Source organism: Haliotis rubra, unplaced genomic scaffold, assembly GCF_003918875.1.
Source record: "Haliotis rubra isolate DU_JTF1 unplaced genomic scaffold, ASM391887v1 Scf20, whole genome shotgun sequence".
Lineage (NCBI taxonomy): Eukaryota > Metazoa > Mollusca > Gastropoda > Lepetellida > Haliotidae > Haliotis > Haliotis rubra.
The window spans coordinates 2,065,813-2,091,177 of record NW_025766003.1 but is presented as its reverse complement, the minus strand read 5'-3'; the positions used below and the strand labels follow the sequence as shown (position 1 = coordinate 2,091,177).

Sequence of the window (25,365 nt, the reverse complement as noted above, 5' to 3'; positions counted from 1 at the left end):
AAGTCTATATCAAGCTAAGCGCAGGGAATCCGTGCACGGGTACCCAGCTGTTCTGTTGTTACGGTGGCGGGAAGGCTGGTGTGCCAGCGAGCAAGCAGACTTTCTCGCTGGCTAGTTTAAATATATTTGTGCGCTTATCAGGCTAAGGGCAAGCCTCCCCTGAGGGGTTGAAGGCTCACTTTCGGTCAGGGCAGTAGCCGCATCAAAAGCTTTTGCATCGGCACTCCCCATTGAAGAGATCTGCTCTGCTGCTATTTGGAGCCGGCCAAGCACGTTTATACGGCATTACCAGCTCGATACACATTCCCGTAATCGTGCGAGCTTTGGCCGTACGGTTCTCTCCAGTGGACAGTGTCCTGCCACCCTGACCGAGTGAGTCTTGGTTTATTGGTTTGTTTATTGACGCTGCTGTACAATAATTGCGTATTATTGACATATCTGCTACTGTGAGCTAACTACATGTACCCCCTTTCGATTCTCTCAGGAGTTATTTGTCGAATGTGGCGGTATTTACATTTCCCCCACGGTGCTCACTAAGACACATGGTGGGTGGGGCTTTGTTGACATTCGCACCCGTCGTTGTCTCCCTATGCTAAATGGAGGTCGTCTTTGAGTACACTTCCTCCCTGTCAGTTCCCCTCCCAGCATGCCTCTCGGCGAGGCGAAACTGGGTCAAGTGACAGGTGAGTGTTATGGCGTCTGTTCAATTTTTTTTCCATGATACGATCGCTATATTTGTGTGTGCTTGGACAGAATTCCCTCCACCCTGGCCTCGGTCTTTGGGAGTCTGTGTTTATGCATAATATGTACCCCAAGGGCGATCTCTCTGAAAAGAATTAACCAAACCTGAAGAGGTTTTCAATTCTTTGAAGAGAGTCGATCCTGGGTAGAATAGAACCTCCCGCCTCCCGCAATTCTGTTCACTGATATATTCAGCAGAAGGAATGATGATACGGGTCTAGGAGCCTACCCAGTTGGTGCGCATGCGCTAAGGGAGGTAACTCCGTGAGGTAGGGGCCGTATAATAAATAAAAGAGTTTATTTATTGTTCAATCTTTTTATTCAAAAAACATTGATACAACTGTCACAGGACATTTTTCAGCCAGAAAATGCATAATATGTACCCCAAGGACGACTCTCTTCAAAGAATTGAAAACCTCTTCAGGTTTGGTTAAATTTTGCACATTATTCCTTAGAAGTCTAGGCTTTGCTGTGGTTTCATGGGATTTGATGTCTCTCCCTCCCTAGGTATTTATGAAACTTGGGATGGGGGTGGGGCACTATTGTTTACTACATGCGTAGTTCACTGCCTCATTTGCATATGAGCAGAATATACAAGGCCAAGATAGAAGAATTCAGTTTGCCTTCGTCATTTAAAGCGTATTCAACATGGTGTTCACGTTTCATGAACAGGAGAAATCGGGTACTAAGGCAGAGGACACATATTGCCCAGAAACTTCCGGATCAGGTGAATACTAAGGTGGATTTATTCCACGCATCCGTGATTAAAGAACGGAAGGCGATCAACTATGATCTATCACAAATTGGAAACCAGGTAGCCTCAGAGGATGCAAGTCGCTCCTGGTATGGGACATGTTCCGGGCCCATTTGTGCGCGTCTGTGAAAAAGAAATTGGTAGAGAATAAAACACACCAGGCCGTTATACCTGGGGGCTGCACGTCTCTCTTACAGCCACTAGACGTGTCACTTAATAAACCCTTTAAGTTGAACATTCGCAAGAAGTGGGCTGAATGGATGGTGGATGGGGATCATACCTTCACGAAATCAAACGCCATGAGGAGAGAGCCTCTACCTGAAGTTGCCAAATTGGTGAAGGAATCCTGGGATGAGATCCCAAAGGACATGGTTGTAAAATCATTCCTAAAGTGTGGCATTTCGAATGCAATGGATGGATCACAGGACGAGGCTGTTTGAAGATTTTATCACCTATGATCCTAGAGCTGATGAAGATGACGTCCTTGGATGTGAAAACTTAGATGACTATTATGATGACAACACAGATGAATTGGCCTGGCAGGCACTGGCTGGAGAAGACAGCGACACAGAGTTTGATGGTTTCACAGCGGACGATTTCTAAATTACCGGTAGATGTGAATGTTCAATGAATGTACAAATTATTTTCATCACTGTATTCATTCTGTATTATTGTCGACTTACAACAAATATAACACAGAAACAGTAATATAGTGTTTTGAATGAAAAATGACTTCAGTTTTATTTACCGTGGGTAAGTTTTCTCATGGGTTCATATTTCTACATGCACTGACTTCACAAAATGGCGTCTTGTTGTTGATGCATACAAACAGTGATCGTTGGGATTATAAGAAAGAACTTACGTTTTACATCCAACTGCCAGATGTCTTGTGTTGTGAGCTGGCCATAGTGTAGGGTCGGCTTGTGTACGTTTTACAGTGATCGTTGGGATTATAAGAAAGAAAACAAATACAGGTTTCTAGAATAATGGTCAGTATAATCTTTATTAGATACTATTTTCACCAAACATACTTACGTTTTACATCCAACTGCCAGATGTCTTGTGGTGTGAGCTGGCCATAGCGTGGGGTCGGCTTGTGTACGTTTTACATCCGACTGCCAGATGTCTAGTGGTGTGAGTTGGCCGCGACTCATCGCGGGGGGTCGGCTTATATACGAAACATACCATTTTGACACTCATTTCAAGGGTCAAGCTAGGGGGTCGGCTTATCTATGGGGTCGGCTTATCTACGGTAATATACGGTACTGAAACTTGGAAATGGACTGCATTTGTTTTCATGCTTTGACAGTTGACAATGTGTTTGATTTGCCAGTTGCCTCCCTTGAGTGAAATTGCCATCTTGCACTGTTTGTTACAGCCCTGATGTTGGGAAGACTGCTTTTGAGTTGGCCTCAGGGCTTGAGAAGGTTGAACAGCTGATGAATACGCCTCCCAGAAAACGTACCCTATCATCCGAGGCTGCTCAGCAGGAGCTCAACAACCATATAGGTAGAGACATCGATACAGCAGACAGATCTATATAAGTAATAGGGTTAAAGGGCCACTGATCCAGAGCGATTAATGTTTCCAGCCAACAGTCTAGTTACGAAACCTAGCTGCAAACTGGTCATCCCCTGCTCCCTCGACCGTGACGGACACGGGGACTGGGCTACTGTCCACCTTGGCAGAATTTCTTCAACCTAATCAGTGGGACATTAGGAAGGGTAGATGCAGTTATTTGAAAATATCCCCGGTAGTTCTTGTCTGATTGTAATAAAGTATCCCAGCAGTGTAGGCTTTTTCAGATTTTCAAATGTTTGGATGGTATAGTGACTGATCCAATATGATCCTATTTCTGTGTTTTTTTACCTCGATATTTAATCATGTAAAAATATCATGTCTATTTCGTATGCTATGATGTCAAAAACACACATTTGATATATTTGAATCCATAAACTAAACAACCCCACTTTGCCATTGCTAAAAAAATCTGAAATTTTACTTAGGCATATACAGTTTTTAACTAAGTACACAGCAAATGCTTAGATATATTTCTTATGTAACAATGAAGTTCGATCCGTTCGTATCCTCAAAACAGTGTCGTCCCATAAGGTCTTTTTCAGACAATCCAACTTGCATGCAATACAGCGATTACTACTCTCTTGCTGTAACCCTTGTTTGGTGGTAAACCTGCACATGTTATTTGTCATCATTCACTTGGTGGTCAGTTAATGAATCTATAACAGGTATAGTTAGTGATAACACCACTCAGATTACCCGACGAAGGTTCCCATTTGGCATTTCTTGTGTCTGGAGTAAATACTCATCATAATAAATAAACAAACATCGATCAAACGGGTGGAAATGACCCATTGCCCGACGTCTGAGTCCAGTGTTTTTTTCTGTCGGGCAAGCAAATTTGTATATCACACTGTACCGGTGTCCAGTTGACTTTCCAATGTTAATTATGTTGTTTATTTAAAAAATCAGCAAGAAAACGGTCGGTATAGTGGGAAAATTATCAGGGCAAGTGACTTTACATGTGCCACTGTACCGGAGTACACTATCAATTTTAAAGTTATTTCCACCCCTGTCAAAGGATTAACTGATAACACGCTGATTGATTAATTGCTTTTATCCTGCACAGCGGATTTGTCAAAAGGTAGTGTTTATGCATGTAGATTTACTAATCTATACTGAATACACCCTGTCGTAAAGTCTCTTTGTAAAAACAACGTCCTTCCTTCAAAGGATTAGCCGACAATACATCGATTGATTGCTAATTATTGGCTAATTACTTTTTTAAAGAATGGTGGACATCATGCAATTAGTTGCCAGGTGTGCTATCTTGGGTGACCAATGGGATACACCAATGTGAAAACCCTGAAACGATTGCGGACATCATGCAATTAATTGCCAGGTGTGCTATCTTGGGTGACCAATGGGATACACCAATGTGAAAAACCTGAAACGGTAGTTCACTTTTTCGCATATTAGACTGTTAAAAGACACATGACATGGAAAAGGATTCTTTGTCAGCTGCAGATGAATGGCATCTCATTCCTTTATGTGGATATTGATGGATACATTCCCCGAACAAGGTAACAGCCTAATATTGTTGCTAACTTTAGTCTGTTTTAAGTTTAATATTTGCATTTTATTTTTACTTATTTGTTATGACATTCAACAGAATCATTTTTTAGGCCGTGAAGTGTAATGAGACAGACAACATACACTAGGTCGCACTTATGATACACGTCGGCAATCTACAAGATGTCTAGATATTACAGTCATGTTATAAATTCACTAAGTATAAGCAGATGGTGTGCATTTTATTAAGTTTCCAAATGCATACAAATATGATAATAAACTAATTAGGATTATAAGACAAAATATAAAGACATATTGACTTCATTATTTCAGTCCTAACATTTTTTTCCACTGGCAGATGGTTAAACTTAAATTGTTTTCATTTGTTATCAAAATAATGCCATTTAATACAACATTCAGATTGACTAGTAGTGAACCCAACCTCACTACTCTCCCCAAGACTCCCCATGTACTTAGTTAGCCTTACTTTCAAACAATGCTATTATATCAGTCTTCTCACCAAATTCAAGGTCAAACTGTTTCTTAAATCAAGTTCTACATCCATTTACGGTAACATTTTTATAAAGTCAACATTACTATGAAATCAAAATTTAACATCAAAATCAACATTTTAACAAAGTGAATTTCTTTTTTATAAGAAACCAAATTATTCATCACAGGCTACATTATTTTTCAAGAAAATCAAGATCAACAAGTAAAAAAGATTTCATCTTTGTTGATCAGTCTATACTTATACTATTAATTGCACATGAGGGTTGCGCGGCAGAGGTAACGAACCAGTCATGAATTCTGGGATTTCATCCGGGTACTCGCGGGAGAAAAACAATAACAAAAGCAACAACCAGTCCACGGAAATTGCTCTGGATCAGTGGCCCTTTAAAAGTTAATTTTGATTTTCCTTAGCCACTGCAAATTTGCCATCTACCTTATTGTAACAATGATAGTCCTCAAGGATGAGTGCTTCTTGAATCTGCCAAGTCTTTAACAGGCAGACTTGTGTTGTTTACAAAAATCGGCACACATGCAAGTATAGCATATTGGTTGTAACTGATGTGCTTGTATTTATCAGAGAAGAGTCCACTGTCCAGATTGGACAGTTCGGCATCAGTGGAGAGTGGTGTGGGTGCAGGAGATGGGGGTATGGTCAACGGTACTGCCGCGAATGGTGTTGAGTCCCCAGTCCCACAGCTCGCTTCGCCATCGTTTAAGGTATACAAAATCATCTTGAATTTTGACTTTTTGCTTTCCCCTGAAATAGATATTGGGGATAAATAACAATTGTTAAAACATTATAAGGATATTCTGAGCCAAGAATTCACTGATGCACTGAATTCTTTACGATGCAATTGTAAGTCATCTCTGAAAAATTACAGAGAAATTATGTATCAGTTATGACAATGTTTAAATGAGAGAAATCATTATATTTGAACTCCACTTCTGAGGGGCGGTGGGGTAGCCTAGTGGTTAAAGCTTTGGCTCAGTCAGTCAGTCAGTCCACTTCTGAACGCCTTGTTGAAGTTGTCATTACTGTTGAGCACTCTCTTGTACTGAAAGCCAATACCTGTGGTTTACTTGCTACCCACTACATGGGGATTAGACATAGACCCAGCAGCCTGGTCAGGAGAAGTGACTTGAAGCTGGGAAATAACGGAGTGCTGTGTTAAACAAACAAAATGCTTGTTCTCCAGCCAAAGCCCCATGTGTATGATGACCTGATGATGTCGCCGCTCCGAGCCGTGGTGACGGAGGAGAAGCTGAACCTGTTGTGGCCACAGCCACAGAGTATTGTCCAGGGTGGTGGTCAGCCATTTGTTATTCAAGACCATCTACCAGTCATGGTAGCTGGAGGCCCCATCTGTAGTAAGTTTGTAGATAATTGTGTTATTAGTTGAGAAGTTTGAGTTTTGTCACCCAAGGCTGATTCCATGAAGTTATCTATGCACCTATTACTCCAATACTTTAACATAGACCTACATCAGTCATAGCCTGAAACTCAGTTTGTGGAAAAGGACCATGTCTTTAAAAGATTGATTAATAGTTACCAATAATCATAGTAATATTAATCTCAGTCTTGGAGGCAAATATACACAAAGAACTTAATTAAGTGCCTTAATTAAGGTTCTGTACAGGAGGATCCCTTTGTTGCACACGACGACTGATCATGTCCCAGATATGCTCCAAAGGGTTATGATTGGGTCTCATTCAATCATGGACCCGTGAAGATCCAGGGTAGAATAGGTCTTCAGCAACCCATGCTTGCCACAAAAGGCGACTATGCTTGTCGTAAGAGGTGACTAACAGACTTGGTTGACACATGTCATCGGTTCCCAATTGCGCAGATCGATGCTCATGCTGTTGATCACTGGATTGTCTGGTCCAGACTCGATTATTTACAGACCGATGCCATATAGCTGGAATATTGCTGAGTGCAGCGTAAAACTAAACTCTCTCACTCACTCACTAATTCAATCATGAGATATGTCAGGAGGTGCTTTACTAAATTTGTTGTGTATATATTACACAATGTGTGTAGACATGATCCAGTCATCACAGAAAAGTAACTGTATGTGTGACAGATTTACCATGACTGTTGGACCGCCTCCGTGGTTAGGCGTCCGCCCGGAGAGCGGAAGGTCGCGGGTTCGATCCCCGACTGCGTCATACCAAAAAGACATTAAAATATGGAGTCAGTATATTGTGTCTGAGTGGGGTATTCATGCTTCACTGCAGCATGGTATCTCAGTGGGCTAGCACTATAAAAAACCCAGCTTAAGTCTGGGCTAGTACAAGCAGCCGCACATACACCAACACACGCACGCACGTCGTCATATGAGCGAAATATTCTCAAGCACGACTTTAAACCCAATTTCACCTCACCATGACTGTTTGGTACCATTCCTCTGTGTCTCACAGGTCACACAAGAATCATCTCAGTGTGGGAGTCACACAAAGGCCAGTTTGAGGCAGTGGGTGTAAAGTTTGGTTTGGAGATGTTGTCACCTCTAAATATATGTGACATGCCCCATGTCCTGTGTCATGTCAACCACAGGCTGTGCCAGAACAAGGGCTCTTACAAGATTACCATCTCTCCCAAACAGGTAGGCAGGAAGTGTGGTGTGGGAGGGGTGTCTGTCAGTGGATAGGTAAGGTAACTGTTGAAGGAGGGGGGCTGGCTCCACAAAGTGTTCGTAGCATTACATCATTCATAGTCCGATGATGAACTATATAGTAATGATAGCTCATAATGCTATGAACGCTTTGTGAATCGGGACCCTGGTACTTACCGGGGAGCAGCTATTCATCATTATAATAGTTGGAAAACTATAATGAATGTTTCAAGTAGATCTGATGTACTCTTGAAGATGTCATTACAGTTCGTGATACATAATCTGTGTATATAAATTGTTTCATTAATTATACCGTAAGTTTGGACAAGTTTTTTGGCAATTACTATTTCTGAAGCTCTAAGAATACCCATGAGAAATATGGCCATACAATACTGGCTATATTTTAGACATTCTAGAATGTTCTTTTATTCAGTTCTCATATTCTGATTAGCTCTTATTTGTCTGGAATGGAAGTTACCATGAAACTTGAGTAACCTGCTTTCTGATTGGCAAGTGTCATTGTTAGTCATTTAAATGGACTTCAAGGTTTGTGAAAGGTTGTTCTAAAGTGATCTGTCCTCATGAGATGTCCTTGTATCTGTATTTAACTGTAGCGAGATCTGATTTTAATGAGATATGCTAGCTTTCCACTAGGCATCCCAAAAGTGTGTAAGTGTTTTGTTGTGAATCAGACTTTACATTTCCTTGTTTTCAGTTGAAGATTGTGTGTGGGAGCCTGGAGAGCCTCAACTATGCTCTGTGTACAGTGCTGCAGCTGCTGGAGCTCTACAGGACCGCGGAGGGAATCTCCATCCCGACATTACTGGTACTGATGCCACACCTATCACATGTTTAGAACCCTGAGGGAATGATAGAATTGCTGGTTGTTTGGGGCAACTTACTGGATTGGGAGATAAACCCTGTAACTGTCTCCTGTGTATCACTGTACACAGCATGGATCACCACTCACAATCAATCATCGGATTGTCTGGTCCAGATTCAGTTATGTTTCATGTTTATTAACAGTTGTCATAAAGCTGATTGGGCATTAATTAACAAGTAAACAAACTTTGCAATTTTGTCTATAGAATTCTGGATGTTCATTTAAGCAGATTATCACATTGTTTTCATGTATCTTAATGCGAAAATATCTCTGCAGATCGATGACTGGCCAACACTGCATTATCGAGGAGTGTTGTTGGATGTGTCACAAGGACGAGTACCTAATATGGTACGTACAGTCAGATTTGGGGGAGTAGATGTTTTTAGCCAGTATTAATAATAATAATAAGTGTTCTTGTATAGCGCACAAATCAAACTGCAAGGCAATTTCTCTAGGCGCTAAAAGATAGAGTGATCTGAAGAAAGGATTAAAGTTCATAAGCTTGTTTAAAAAGGAAAGTTTTCAGTTGGGACTGGAAAGATTCCACGGACGCGGCTTGTCGGATGTGAAGAGGCAGTGAGTTCCAGAAAAGGGGAGCTGTGTAAGAGAACTGTCTATATCCATATGACTTTAATCTGACCTTGGGGACATTCAACTGACAATTAGAACTTGATCTTAAAAGCCGTGGTGGGACATATTCACTGAGGAGATCTTTCAGATAGATTGGAGCTTTGTCATGGAGGCACTTGAAAGCGAGTGAGGATTTTATATTCTATTCTCTGTTTCATTGGGCAGCCAATGTAAGCGTATCAGCAATGGTGTAATGTGACTGCGCTTGTTGACTCGGCAAATCAATCAGCGCCCCATGAGAGTTCTGAATCCTCTGGAGCTTGGACAATAGATCTTGGCGGATATTTACAAGAAGACTGCAGCAATAATCCAGCGCGTGAGAGAACAAGTGAGCGAACTAGGTGGTGAGCTGCATCAAATGTCAGAATATCACGAATGGAAGCAATATTTCTGAGATGAAAATAGCATGACTTACAAACAGAGTTTACGTGTGTTTCCATGGATAAATTTGAGTCTAGAAAAACACCAAGGTCTTTTCACGGAATCACTGAAAGGAACTTTCTCATTACCCACTACCAACGAAGACACATCCACCTTAGCAGTGCTACTGGGTGATCCACACAGCAAAACCTCGGTCTTACTGTCATTTAATCTCAGCTTCCTTTGTATCATCCATGCTTTGGAGTCAAGGATACAGTCTTCGATTATAGACATATCGGCTGGAAGTGAGTCGGTTTAGTGGAACGCATAACAGCTGGGTGTCATCAGCATATGACTCGTACATCACAACATGATGCGAATGATATTGCCGAGATTCTTCATATAGAGTGAAAAGAGAATGGGCCCAAGAGCGGAACCTTGTGGCACTCCGTATGTAAGCTGATGCGCATTACGATTTCCGTCTTGAATGACCACAGATTGTGTCCTATTATTGAGGGTATGAGACAAACCATCCAAGAGCTGTGCCATGAATACCAAATTCTGTTTTCAGACACTCAGTTAATTGAACATGGTCAATGGTATCAAAAGCGCTGATAAATCAAGCAGCGTTAAAACTGTAACATAGCCCGCATCAGCTGCAGCAAGAAGTCTCTCCATCACATGCAGAAGTACAGTCTCTGTGGAATGATCGGAGCGATATGCAGACTGATGCACGTCATAGAGATCATTCACGGTCAAGTGATCAACAAGGCGTACCTTGATTGCCTTCTCAAGCAATTTTGATATGAAGGATAAATTAGAGACAGGCCTATAGTTCGATAGTGTGTCAGCGTCTAAGCCAGGCTTTTTCAGGAGTGGCTTAACAACAGCGATCTTCAGACACTTGGGGACACATCCGGAAGATAAACTGCTGTTTATTAACAAGTGTTGTTGATTCGATAAATTGATTGATGGCGTGTCATTGTATCCGAATGGCATGGGTGTTTGCTCACAGCATCCATTTCTGGTTCGGCCTTTATTACTTACAACCTGAAGTGATATAGCTGGAATATTGCTGAGTGAAGCATTAAACAACAAACAACCAACCAGTATTACCACTGGCGATTAGGTTCGATTCCAGGATGGGACTCTGCCCAAAAATTACTAGAATCAGTTCTTCACTGAGAAAGTTTAATCCCAAATATAATATGTTACATTTGTCCACTTTCTAAATGGCATTGTGTATTCATAGTATCAACATTGTTATTTGTTTAACATTTATTGGTTTTCTTGAATTTTACAGGAAACACTCCAGGAACTACTGAATACATTGTCCTTACTGAAGATGAATCAAGTAAGTTTCTTGACGTATAGGGTCACAGTGCATTCTTGGTTGTTCTATCCATCCATGTCAATCAGAAGAGAAGCCAGATTTTGTTTAAACAACATACGGGTATTTGTTGGAAATAGATTGTCCATTAACTGAACGTTGTCCAATTCAGCATTTGTTCTGATGTCAGCTGTCATATTTTCAGATTTATCTTTATTCAAGATTTAGAAGCAAAAACCCAACAGAGTGGCAGCTGTGTTACTCCAGAAGGTACGACTAGACATTGTCTGATTTTAACTTTCATCATTCATGTGTAAGGGGCCCTAACAAGCCTATCCTTACCATATGGCTGAAATACTGTTCATACTTACAGGTTACCCCTGCTTTTCATATGAGGTATTATTAGGACAGTAGGGTAGCCCAGTGGTTAAAGTGTTTGCTCATCAAGTTGAAGACCTGGGTTCGATTCCTTATTTGGGTACAATGTATGAAGCCCATTTCTGATGTCCCCTGCTGTGATATTGCTGGAATATATGCTAAAGGTGGCGTAAACTAAACTCACTCACTCATATGATGTGTTAAGGTGTCTTAGATGAGGAGTGGGTGGTCCAAATGGACCCAGAGAAAGAAAGTATGTAGATTGGAGAGCAGCAAGATTGGCAAGAATGAATTGAGTGTCTATACCCAAGCAAGATCACTTTAGTGGTTCTCACATGATCATGTATAGTGCGTGACAAGTATTGCTGCACACTTAGACATGTTACACATGATTAGCGTGTTGTGATATGAACATTACTAGTGTGGGATTTCTGGGTAGAATGTGTCAGTAGTTCCTCATCCTTGTGTTATCTGGTAACACCTTCCATATTGCAAATAGCATTGTGAGACCCACTTGGTTTTCTTGCCGAGTAGGGCGGTTGGGTACCCTAGTGGTTGAAGCTTTTGATTCCCCACATGGGTTCAATGTGTGAAGCCCATTTCTGGTGTCCCCTGCCGTGATATTGCTGGAATATTGCTAATACTCACTCACTCATTCCTTGCCGAATCCTGTTAAAGTTTTATGATGGTGAAAGTTTCTGACTATTTGTGCAGTGACCTGCTGCATCTGGACATGATGTGTTCGGCCCGGGCCTTGCAGCTTGTGCCGGTCCTGGAGGTCGGTCCCAAGGTCCAGTTTGAAGATCTCCCTCTTCTCTACACAGCATTCCAGGACTTTGTGACATGCTGCTCACATTCAGAGTAAGAATACTCTCAGAGGTCAAAGTGTCAGTCTGACAACTCAATTAATGGATTAACATTTAATTGCATCTTATCAAAAGAGAATATCTTGTGAGTCAGTCCCAGACTTGAGCTGATGATGGATATCAGAGCAGTGTTAACCAAAGGGAACCTGGTTTTGTACTACACTGCTCATCATTTAGTAGTATGTGAGGACTAGTTTAGTATTATAATATTGAGTCTAACTGTTAAATATGTTATAGGCAGGTGTCCCCTCTCAGTGTTTTCAAGATTCTATATCTAACTTAACCCGTGAAGATCCGGGTAAGAATTGATCTTCAGTAACTCATGTTTGACGTAAGAGGCGACTAACGGGATCGGGTGGTCAGGTTCGCTAACTTGCTTGACACATGTCTTAATTGTGTAGATCGATGATCATGGTGTTGATCACTGGATTGTCTGGTCCAAACTCGATTATTTACAGAGCGCAGCCATATGGCTGGAATATTGCTGAATGTGGCGTAAAACTAAACTTACTCACTTACTATATCTGACTTATTCTGTGAACTGAGGGGAATGATGTGTAAGTCACTCCTTCCCCAGAACAAAACAGATAGAACAACTTGAGGCATTCATGGCATCAGATTTTAGCTATCATGATGTGCGATTTGTCTCAAACAATTGATAGTAATCTTGAATTAACATATTACTGATGCAACACAACCCAATCCATACCATCCAAACTGTCCACCTTAGATGTTGTGTCATCTGTGTACAGGTTTGTCAGTGCTGGACCTCGTCTGAGCAGTTTCCTTTTGGACGTGACAGAAGATTATCTGAACGTGAATGATGCGAGTCGGTTCTTGCCTTTGAGTCGAGACCAGACCCTGCAGCTGTGTGGCTATCCCCTCCACGGCCTCAGCACATCCCTACTTCAGCAGCTGCCTCCACATATTGTCTTTAATGAGTTTGGCGTCAAGGTGAGCTACCTCCTATACTCCCTAGCTATTCACTCTTATGGGTCAGTAGCTCAGTGCCCGTTTAAGCAACACTCTTTTAAATGGTTCACTAAGCAATCAGCTTCAACCGTAACATTATGGTATGGATCCTTAGCTTTCTGAACTTGCACCTTTCATAATGTACATAACTATGGCTGATAGTGAAACACCGATGCCAACATTATGTATCTCATTACTTACAACAATACAAACCTCATTTACATGATGATTGCATTGAATGATTGCAGTCAGGGATAAGTTACTTTCCTTGATATTACATCATAGCACTGAATCATATTTGTGTTATATTTTGCATGGAATTGGAATGAAAATGTCTTGAAAAAACCCTGAAAAGGCCTTCAATTCTGAAAATTGTTACAAGTGTCTCCTTCTCTTGCAGGCAGATCATGACTTTAACAGTTTCTGTGGTCCACTTGCTGATCTTGGGTAAGTAGTTCTCATATTATCAAACCGAGAATGGCCTGAGTACCAGTTTACACCTATTGTTTGAATGTGATTAAAGAAAATATTGTGTGTTCCTGTGTGTTGCAGGATCAGCTTCATGGCCTGTCCCGGCACTGCAGCATGGAACAGGTGAGTTGGACAAATGTGTCATGGCACATCACAGCTTTATGTGGCATGAGCGTCCCAATATCAGTTATATCAGCACGACATTAGATGTTTAGATTCCAAGACTTGCTAAGGGGTTTTATGGACAAGTGCTGGTACTTCAAAGTGCTATCTGACCCATGAGGATACGATATAGAATAGGTCTTCAGCAACCCATGCTTGCCATAAAAGGCGACTATGCTTGTCGTAAGAGGCGACTAACGGGATCGGGTGGTCAGGCTGGCTGACTTGGTTGACACATGTCATCGGTTTCCAATTGCGCAGATCGATGCTCATGCTGTTGATGACTGGATTGTCTGGTCCAGACTCGATTATTTACAGACCGCTGCCATAAAGCTGGAATATTGCTGAGTGCAGCGTAAAACTAAACTCACTCACTCACTCAAAGTGCTATCTACTGTGGTAGCCAGTTTGGGATGATAATTCATCAGTTTTACATTGTGAAAAGTCGTGCAATGTTCTCATAAAGAGGGATAATAAGGTCACCTGGTGGGTCAAACAGAATCGGGGTTCACTTCCATATATGGGTGCATTTAGTCTATTGGTGGTATAGTTGTTGTTGGAACATTGCTGTAATAGATCACAACTCACTTGTGAAGAGATATTTCCCATAACTCTAAGGATTGGATCATAAACATTTCTGAGTCTGTGTGGGTTGAAATCTCAGAATCATGTTGATTCTTCTTTTGTAAACATCATATGGATCACTTTGGTCTTTAATCCCACCTCAAGAACGGACTCTCATGTAATACAAGAAGGATGTATGAAACAGTCAGCTGACTCTGGGTTGTGGACACCAGACATACTCTGTGATTGATGTGAGAGGATTGGCAGAGTGGTCAGTTTAATGTTAGGGGAAATCTGCGAGTTTGCAAATTTAGTGTTTTCACCAAGTATGTGTTATCTTCTGTCTGGTGACCATCCTCACTTCCCTCTGTTCAGCTTGGCAGGATGTCCTGAAGCAGCTCTATGTAACATCTTCAACGCCATGAAGTGTGCAACGTCACAGGGAGCTATGGGGATGGTTGTATGCAACTGGACAGGGAAAGGACACCTCACCCACCTCCCCTTCTCCTGGGCAGGTCTACTGATGGCTGCTGGATTGAGCTGGGGCACTGATGTACACTGGGTAAGGTCCATGATTTGAAAAACTCAATTTATAAAATTTGTAATTATAGCCTTATTCTCTTGTCAGAGTGTGTGGTACACAACTCTGGATAGCTCAGTTACCTCCCTTTGTTTCTACTTCCAAGAAGTTTATGTGTGTATTGTTGTGTTGGTCGGCTGCCTGTTAGGAAGAAAAAACATGAGCTTGGATTCAATGCACAAGACATGGTCACTTCTCTCTTTGGAACATGAAGTCATAATGTCATCAAAAACAGTGCTCAATATCTATAGCAAGACTGGTTTTAAGCCTGATTGAGCACAATTATTGCACAATGTGCAGAAGGTAATTCTATATTAATAGATTCTCATGCTTGTCTATAAGCATGTTTTGACATTTTATCTGTTACTTTTTCAATAGGATTTCATCCTTGGCAACCTAGCTGACTTGTTGAACCAACATGTGTATAAAGACAGAGCGATGGTGTTGGGACATGCTCTGGTAGAGCTAGGAAGGGCAGAGACTTACCTCATGCGTTGTGCGCGCAATCAGCCAGGTGAGTACAATGGTTCAGGTATATATACAGATGATGGTGTTGGGACAAGCTCTGGTAGAGCTAGGAAGGGCAGAGACTTACCTCATGCGTTGTGCACGCAATCAGCCAGGTGAGTACAATGGTTCAGGTATATATACAGATGATGGTGTTGGGACAAGCTCTGGTAGAGCTAGGAAGGGCAGAGACTTACCTCATGCGTTGTGCACGCAATCAGCCAGGTGAGTACAATGGTTCAGGTATATATACAGATGATGGTGTTGGGACAAGCTCTAGTAGAGCTAGGAAGGGCAGAGAGACTTACCTCATGCGTTGTGCACGCTAATCAGCCAGGTGAGTACAATGGTTCAGGTATATATACAGATGATGGTGTTGGGACAAGCTCTGGTAGAGCTAGGAAGGGCAGAGACTTACCTCATGCGTTGTGCACGTAATCAGCCAGGTGAGAACAATGGTTCAGGTATATAGACAGATGATGGTGTTGGGACATGCTCTGGTAGAGCTAAGAAGGGCAGAGACATACCTCATGCGTTGTGCACGCAATCAGCCAGGTGAGAACAATGGTTCAGGTATATAGACAGATGATGGTGTTGGGACATGCTCTGGTAGAGCTAAGAAGGGCAGAGACATACCTCATGCGTTGTGCACGTAATCAGCCAGGTGAGTACCATGGTTCAGGTATATAGACAGATGATGGTGTTGGGACATGCTCTGGTCGAGCTAGGAAAGGCACGAGACTTACCTCATGTGTATACAATTAGCCTGTTGAGTGCAACAGTTCATGTCCATGAAGCTATTGATGCTGATGCATCATTGAAACCGTGTTTGTCTTGAGAATAGAGGCAGATTCACATGATATGAACAAGTTTGACATTCCAGGGTGAATGGGGGCGTTGAGGTAGCCTAGTGGTTAAAGCATTCGCTCGTCACGCCAAAGACCTGGGTTCAATTCCCCACATGGGTACAATGTGTGAAACCCATTTCTGGTGTCCCCCTGCCGTGATAGTGCTGGAATATTGCTGATCGCAGCGTAAAAACCAACTCACTCACTCACTCACTCCATGGTAAATGCAGGTATTGGCTTTCCATGGTATATGACATTATTGACTTTCTGTGGTGAATGACATTATTGACTTTCCATGGTAAATGACATTATTGACGTTCTGTGGTGAATGACATTATTGACTTTCCATGGTTAATGATGTGATGGACAGTGGGGTACTTTGGCCAATCATCTGACTAAACCTTTGGTCATCTGTTATGGGTGGAGCAGAATAAGTTCGTCTTAGAACTGTGGGATTCCCTCATTTCTGTATTACAGTTTAGTTGAGGGTACATATTTTAATTACCATTTGTTTGAGGGTACATTTCAGCATTAAATCATCAGATAGGGTACATATCTGCATGGTAGTTTGTTTGAGGGTACATTTTGATATCACAGTGTTGGTTGAGGTATGTTTATGTATCACAGTGTCATCTGTATTACGCTTCATGAAAATGATCTGTTCATGTTAACTGATGCCTCTTGTTTGTCCCCAGGCAATGATGTGAGGGACTTGCCGGATGAGCACGGATCTGTCCTGTTCCAGTTTCTGTCTTCCCCTGATGGTGTCCCCCTGGAATACCTGGCTCCTGATGTCATACAGGTAAATACAGGCTTTGTTAACACCTGGCTGTCATGGGCTAGTAGGGAAGCCTTGTGTTTAAAGTGTTCATATAAAAGGTTCGATATAAACTGTGCAAAGCCAGTTTCAGGTGATATGGCTATGAAATTATCATTCACTGTCATAACAGTCTTAGGAAATAGCCGCCTCCGTGGTGTAGTGGTTAGAGCGTCCTCCCAGAGAGCAGAAGGTCGCTGGTTTAATCCTTGGCCGCATCATACCAATAGATGTTAACATCTGGTACTTGTTGGTCCCTGCCTGGCCCTCGGCATAAATGGGTACAACAAAAACTGGTCGGCTCGGAGTCAGTATAATGTGTCTGAGTGGGGTATTCATGCTTGATTGCTGCATAGTTTCTCAGTGAGCTAGCACTATGGAACCAGCTTAAGTCTGGGCTAGTACAAGCAGCCACACATACACATGCATGCATGTCGTCATATGAGCCGTTGAAATATTCTTAAGTACGATGTTAAACCCCATTTCACGTCACCTCACCTCACCTCACCTTATCAAATGATTGACTGTTACATTGCGGTGAAGATTAAGGTTAAAATTGGTCTTCAGCAACCTATGCTTGTCAAAAGGGGTGACTAACTGGATGAGGAGTTTGGAGTCACTGATATGATTGATGCTAGTCATATTCCAATTACTTAGAGTGATCTCAATCAGTGGATGGTCTGGTCCAGTCTTGATTGTTGACAATCCACGCTCATGTATCTGGAATTTTGCTGCCGAGTGTGATCTGTTGAACGACAAACACAAAACTTAAAGGCGATTGCAGACTTGACAATGCCAGCTCAGTTTAAAACAATGTGACCTGATCCTCAGTGAATTTGGTCAATCTAAGAATCATGATTTTTTTCATGATAATAATTATGCTGAAATTGCTTAATGGCTATGGGGAGCAAATGCCTCTGTGCAAGTTCTTAGTGTGTAATCATTTCAAAAGGATCTGAGTTCCTCTGTCAGCACTGTTAGCAGTTGTTTGTTTTCTGACCTCAAGCTTCTTGGAGGAGTGTCACTGATGAGTCAGACCGTTAGGCGCACACAGCCGGTGTGACCCATGAAGATCCGGGGTGGAATAGGTCTTTACCAACCCATGCTTGCCACAAAGGTGACTATGCTTGTCGTAAGAGGCGACTAACGGATCAGGCTCACTGACTTGGTTGACACATGTCATCGGTTCCCAATTGCGCAGATCAATGCTCATGCTGTTGATCACTGGATTGTCTGGTCCAGACTCAATTATTTACAGACCGCCGCCATATAGCTGGAATATTGCTGAGTGCAGTGTAAAACTAAACTCACTCACTCACTCACAGCCAGTGTTATACCTTGTTTCTATCTGTTGTCTCAGAGAGCCATTCGTCACATCAAGAAGTGCCAAGCAATCCTACCTAATGCAAGACTAGCCTGTGCACAGGCTGTCGAGATTATAGAAGAAATCAACCTTACCTGTGACTTCATGATGTTAGCAGCAAAGTAAGTCATTTGTTTAGCTGTTAAACACAAATCCATGAGAATCAGTGAGTAGTACTTCAGTCCAGCTGTCTATGCCAGTCATAAGAGGTTACCAAATAGATCTGGTGGGTTCGCTCACATGTTGACGTGTGTCCTCACATATCATTGCTCATACTGTTGGTCACTGGATTGTCTGGACCTGACTGGGGGCGCTGGGGTAGCCTAGTGATTAAAGCGTCCGCTTGAAATGCCACAGGCCCGGGTTCGATTCCCCACATGGGTACAATGTGTGAAGCCCATTTCTGGTGTCCCCCGCCATGATATTGCTGGAATATTGCTAAAAGCGGCTTAAAACTAAAAGCTCACTCACTCACTGGACCTGACTGTCTTATTTACAGGTTGCCATCATATAGCTGGAATATTTTTGAGTATGGCATTCAAAAATAAAAAACATACCCAACATGCCAAATGTTAAATTACATTTCAAAATAGCAGTCATGTTAAAGAAAATGCGATTGAGTAGGTCATGAGTATATTTGTTTTAGTTATATCATGTAAAGTTTGTTTGTTATTAAAGGACGTCATTCATCAACTACTGTCTCATGTGTCTTTTCTTCCTGTAGGGTTGGACGTGCCTTGGTCCTCTCAGGCAAGAAGCCCAACTCCAAGGAGTCTGGCTACAATGTTGTCAACTTTGGGATCAATATGCTTACACCCACAAACAAAACAGATTTGGCAAACAGGTAGGACTTATATTACATTACTGTATTCACTTCAAGTAGGCAGTAATGAAACCCTACAACACTCCACAAATCCTCACCAAACACTGCATATAAACACTGCAGATCTAATTCAGAAAGAGCTTGAAGACTCACAACGCTGCACCGTACCACTCTACAGACCCTCATATAGTAACTCATACAATAACCACACATCACATCACACCACACCGCACCTTTAAACCTCATCAAACATGACATATATTAACTAAACATCTATTTAACACACTACACCTTGTAGACACCACACCGAAAAGTTCTGCACCGCAAATCCCCACACCACACCTCACTGCGCTGCACCTCAAACCCTCATCAAACACCACATCACATCAACACTCTACACCCTGTAAATGCCACACCACACACTGCACCACACCACACCACACCACACTCTGCACCACACCACACCACGCTCTACACCACACACTACACCTCACCACGTTCTGCACCACACCACACCACACTGCACCACACCACACTCTGCACCACACCATGCTCTGCACCACACCACGCTCTGCACCACACCATACTCTGCACCACACCATGCTCTGCACCACACCACGCTCTGCACCACACCACGCTCTGCACCACACCATACTCTACACCACGCCACACCACACCACACCACACATTGCACCACACCACTCTTCTGCACCACACCAAGCTGCACCACGCCACACCACACCACACCACTCTGCACCACACCACACCACACACTGCACCACACCGCTCTGCACCACACCATCACGCTGCACCACACCACACCACTCTGCACCACACCACACCACTCTCTGCACCACACCACACCACACCACACTCTGCACCACACCACACACACACACCACACTCTGCACCACACCACACCATGCCACACTCTGCACCACACCACACCACACTCTGCACCACACCACACCACACTCTGCACCACACCACACCACACCACACCACACTCTGCACCACACCACACCACGCTCTCTGCACCACACCACACCACGCTTTCTGCACCACACCACTTCTCTCTGCACCACCACACCACACTCTGCACCATACCACACCACACACTCTGCACCATACCACATCACACCACACTGCACCATACCACACCACACACTCTGCACCACACACCACACCACCACACCACACTCCACACTACACCACCACACCACACCACGCTTCTGCACCACACCACACCACACTGCACCACACAACTTTCTGCACCACACCACACCACACTCTGCACCACACCACACCACACCACACACACACTTGCACCACACCACACCACACCACACCACACTCTGCACCACACCACACCACCACACTCTGCACCATACCACACCACTCTCTGCACCACACCACACCACGCCACACTCTGCACCACACCACACCACGCCACACTCTGCACCACACCACACCACACCACGCTTCTGCACCACACCACTCTCTGCACCACACCACACCACACTCTGCACCACACCACACCACACCACACTCTGCACCACACCACACCACACCACACTCTGCACCACACCACACCACACCACACTGCACCACCACACTCACTCACACCACACCTGCACCACACCACTCTCTGCACCACACCACACCACACTCTGCACCACACCACACCACACCACACTCTGCACCACACCACACTCTGCACCACACCACTCTCTGCACCACACCACACCACACTCTGCACCACACCACACCACACCACACTCTGCACCACACCACACCACACCACACTCTGCACCACACCACACCACGCCTGCACCACGCCACGCCACACTCTGCACCACACCATACCTCTCTGCACCACACCACACCACACCTGCACCACACCACACCACACCACACCTCTGCACCACACCACACCACACCACACTCTGCACCACACCACTCTCTCTGCACCACACCACACAACGCTTCTGCACCACACCACACCACACAACGCCTGCACCACACCACACCACGCTTGCACCACACCACACATACTTCATGCTTCACACCACACCACACCACACTCTGCACCACACCACAACACACTCTGCACCACACCACACCACACTCTGCACCACACCACACCACACTCTGCACCATACCACACCACACTCTGCACCACACCACACCACGCCACGCTCTGCACCACACCACACCACGCCACACTCTGCACCACACCACACCACACAACGCTCTGCACCACACCACACAACACTCTGCACCACACCACTCCTCTGCACCACACCACACCACACCTGCACCACACCACACCACACCACACTCTGCACCACACCACACCACACCCTGCACCACACCACACCACACCACACTCTGCACCACACCACAACACACTCTGCACCACACCACACCACGCTTCTGCACCACACCACACCACGCCTGCACCACACCACACCACACTCCTGCACCACACCACACCACCACCACACTCTCTGCACCACACCACACCACACCACACCACACTCTGCACCACACCACACCACACCACACCACACCACACCACACTTCTGCACCACACCACTCTTTCTGCACCACACCACACCACGCTTGCACCACACCACACCACACTCTGTGCACCACACCACTTCTGCACCACACCACACCACTTCTGCACTTCACACCACACCACCACACTCTTGCACCATACCACACCACACTCTGCACCATACCACATCACACCACACCACACTCTGCACCACACCACACCACACTCTGCACCATACCACACCACACTCTGCACCACACCACACCACGCCACGCTTCTGCACCACACCACACCACACCACACTCTGCACCACACACCACACCACACCACACAACGCTCTGCACCACACCACACAACACTGCACCACACCACTTCTGCACCACACCACACCACACTCTGCACCACACCACACCACACCACACTCCTGCACCCACACCACACCACACTCTGCACCACACCACACCACACCACACTCTGCACCACACCACAACACACCACTGCACCACACCACACCACGCTCTGCACACACCACACCATGCTCTCTTGCACCACACCACACCACACTCTGCACCACACCACACCACACCACACTCTGCACCACACCACACCACACACCACACCACACTCTGCACCACACCACACCACACCACACCACACCACACTCTGCACCACACCACACAACACTCTGCACCACACCACTTTCTGCACCACACCACACCACACTCTGCACCACACCACACCACACCACACTCTGCACACACACACCACACCACACCACACACACCACTGCACCTCACATTACCACACCACACTCTGCACCATACCACATCACACCACACCACACTCACACTGCACCACACCACACCACACTCTGCACCATACCACACCACACTCTGCACCACACCACGCCACGCTCTGCACCACACCACACCACACCACACTCTGCACCACACCACACCACACAACGCTCTGCACCACACCACACAACACTGCACCACACCACTCTCTGCACCACACCACACCACACTCTGCACCACACCACACCACACCACACTCTGCACCACACCACACCACACTCTGCACCACACCACACCACACCACACTCTGCACCACACCACAACACACTCTGCACCACACCACACCACGCTCTGCACCACACCACACCACGCTCTGCACCACACCACACCACACTCTGCACCACACCACACCACACCACACTCTGCACCACACCACACCCACACCACACCACACCACACTCACTTGCACCACCACACCACACCACACCACACCACACTCTGCACCACACCACACAACACTCTGCACCACACCACTCTCTGCACCACACCACACCACACTCTGCACCACACCACACCACACCACACTCTGCACCACACCACACCACACCACACCACACTCTGCACCATACCACACCACACTCTGCACCATACCACATCACACCACACTGCACCATACCACACCACACCACACTCTGCACCACACCACTCTCTGCACCACACCACACCACACAGCACCTACCCACCATATCCATGTGACAGTACATCCAAACACATACCTAACATCATACATCCCACACAACTCACATCCACATCATGTCCCATTACACCTCAGTCCATCCCATGCTTCTTTCAAACCATCACCAATCCACTCTCCAATCCACACCACCACACCAATCCATACCTACACCTCACAAATACAGCTTACTCCACTTTATAAACAGTCGAGCACCGTTGTGTTGAACTCTGATAACTCGATATAACATCTCGGTCCATGGAAAATTCTTCACAATTTATCATTATTCTAGCTCTTTTAACTCGATACAGATGTCTCGATATTTCGGATATCTCGATATAATGTCATGGTCCCAACAAGCAAAATTACCTTTTTAACTCGATATTTGCAAAGAAATTCGATATGGGCAAGTATCCCTCTGAACGGAGGTTGTTTACACACGTTTACACACGGTGCGGTATGAATCAAAGAGATGTGGTCGTGCAAACTAATTAGGGTTAATTGAGTTGTTTGTTATTTAAGAAGGATTAATTAATAAAGAATTAATTAGGAAGTACTCACTGTTATGACTAAACACTACTGATAACGGATTATAGTTGCAAATCAAAACATACTGAGAAGCGTTTTGTTTTCTTTCATAGTGATATGTGGTGATATGCCCTGGTCAGATGTCTCAAAGTTCGGAAAACTCGATATTTTTTCTTGTCCCCATGAATATCGCGACTACGGTGCTTGGCTGTAGTTAAAAAGGAAAAGCCACAACAACCTCCATTCCCCTGCTCCATTTGAGAACCATATTCCCTTCATAACCTGATGGTGTTACAGTTGTGTCAGTATCATCTTCTCTGTGTGTAGGCTCCTGGAGTTGATGGAGATCTACAAGATGGTGTGGAACAAGCGCTACCTGCCTGAGCTGGGTCAGCATGACTCGCTGCTGATGCTGTCGAGTCTCCTCCGACAGCTGGTGCCAGACAAGAGCAAGGAGGAGCTGGACCACCTCACTAACACTCAGGAACTACCACAGTCATAGGCTGGTCATCCTTCCTGGTCATCTAATACCCACTCAGTCAGAAACAGTAGACTCAATCATGCTAACCATGGACTGGACCCAAGATCCTCACTTTCTACAATATTGGACATCGCTATTGTAGCTTGGGGACAACATCCTCCATGCATTGACATTTCTACTAACATTGAAATCAAAGCTGAACATGTAGATTCTTGCCAACTAATTTTCACATTGGAGGCAACTGCAGAGCTCCAGATATACCAAGTTTACGCATTCATTTTATTGTGATCTGGGTAGAAAGAGAATTTCTCTTTATCAAATTGCTCATAATCTGTCATCTGATTGCTTTTCTAAATACCATAAATTCTCAAAAATATATCTGGGGTCCTGCAACAAAACCAACAACCTATGAGTATCACTGAAAACCTAAATATGTGTAATTTAAGTTAAATGTGCTTATATAAAGAAAATGTTCATAAATCAAAGCTTAACATAACTGCCATCCCTCATTATCTATATTCTGATTTCCCCCGCCGTGATATTGCTTGAATATTGCTAAAAGCTGCGTAAAACCTAATTCACTCACCTCATTCTTACATCCACATGCTCATCTTCACACAAATCATCATTGCATGAGGGCGGGGTAGCCTAGTGGTTAAAGCGCTATTCACCACGGTAAAAGCACATGGGTGCAATGTGTGAGGCCCATTTCTGGTGTCACATGATATTGTTGGAATATTGCTGTAAAACTAAACTCAGTCAGTCAGTCATCATTATACACCAAGGGACCAATATACACCAAGGGACGTATATACATATAACACAATGTGTTATGGACTTGAGGACGATAGTTCAGTGATGTCTTGCCCTTCATCCTTTACATAGCATATCTTTTCAGCATCATGGACATTTTGGTTTTTGATTTTGCTGTTTCTGAAAACGAGTGTTGAGATTCGTCATTAACGTATGCCTTCTGTACAAAATTATAATATATGT

At 44.3% G+C, this 25,365-nt stretch overlaps 1 protein-coding gene across 1 annotated transcript in view; it reads left to right on the top strand.

Moving 5' to 3' along the window:
* LOC124275579 overlaps positions 1-24,925 on the top strand; it is a 37,839-nt gene extending 12,914 nt beyond the window's left edge. Inside the window, exons 6-23 of the mRNA XM_046711171.1 lie at positions 2,874-3,004; positions 5,676-5,815; positions 6,295-6,466; positions 7,520-7,704; positions 8,429-8,539; positions 8,873-8,944; positions 10,890-10,940; positions 11,122-11,186; positions 12,009-12,155; positions 12,913-13,114; positions 13,533-13,579; positions 13,685-13,726; positions 14,705-14,891; positions 15,288-15,423; positions 16,960-17,066; positions 18,442-18,566; positions 19,169-19,288; positions 24,216-24,925. Coding sequence (XP_046567127.1) covers positions 2,874-3,004; positions 5,676-5,815; positions 6,295-6,466; positions 7,520-7,704; positions 8,429-8,539; positions 8,873-8,944; positions 10,890-10,940; positions 11,122-11,186; positions 12,009-12,155; positions 12,913-13,114; positions 13,533-13,579; positions 13,685-13,726; positions 14,705-14,891; positions 15,288-15,423; positions 16,960-17,066; positions 18,442-18,566; positions 19,169-19,288; positions 24,216-24,390 — 2,215 coding nt within the window. The 3' untranslated portion in view covers positions 24,391-24,925. The remainder of the gene's footprint in view (positions 1-2,873; positions 3,005-5,675; positions 5,816-6,294; positions 6,467-7,519; positions 7,705-8,428; positions 8,540-8,872; positions 8,945-10,889; positions 10,941-11,121; positions 11,187-12,008; positions 12,156-12,912; positions 13,115-13,532; positions 13,580-13,684; positions 13,727-14,704; positions 14,892-15,287; positions 15,424-16,959; positions 17,067-18,441; positions 18,567-19,168; positions 19,289-24,215) is intronic.
* The last annotated feature ends 440 nt before the right edge of the window (positions 24,926-25,365 follow it).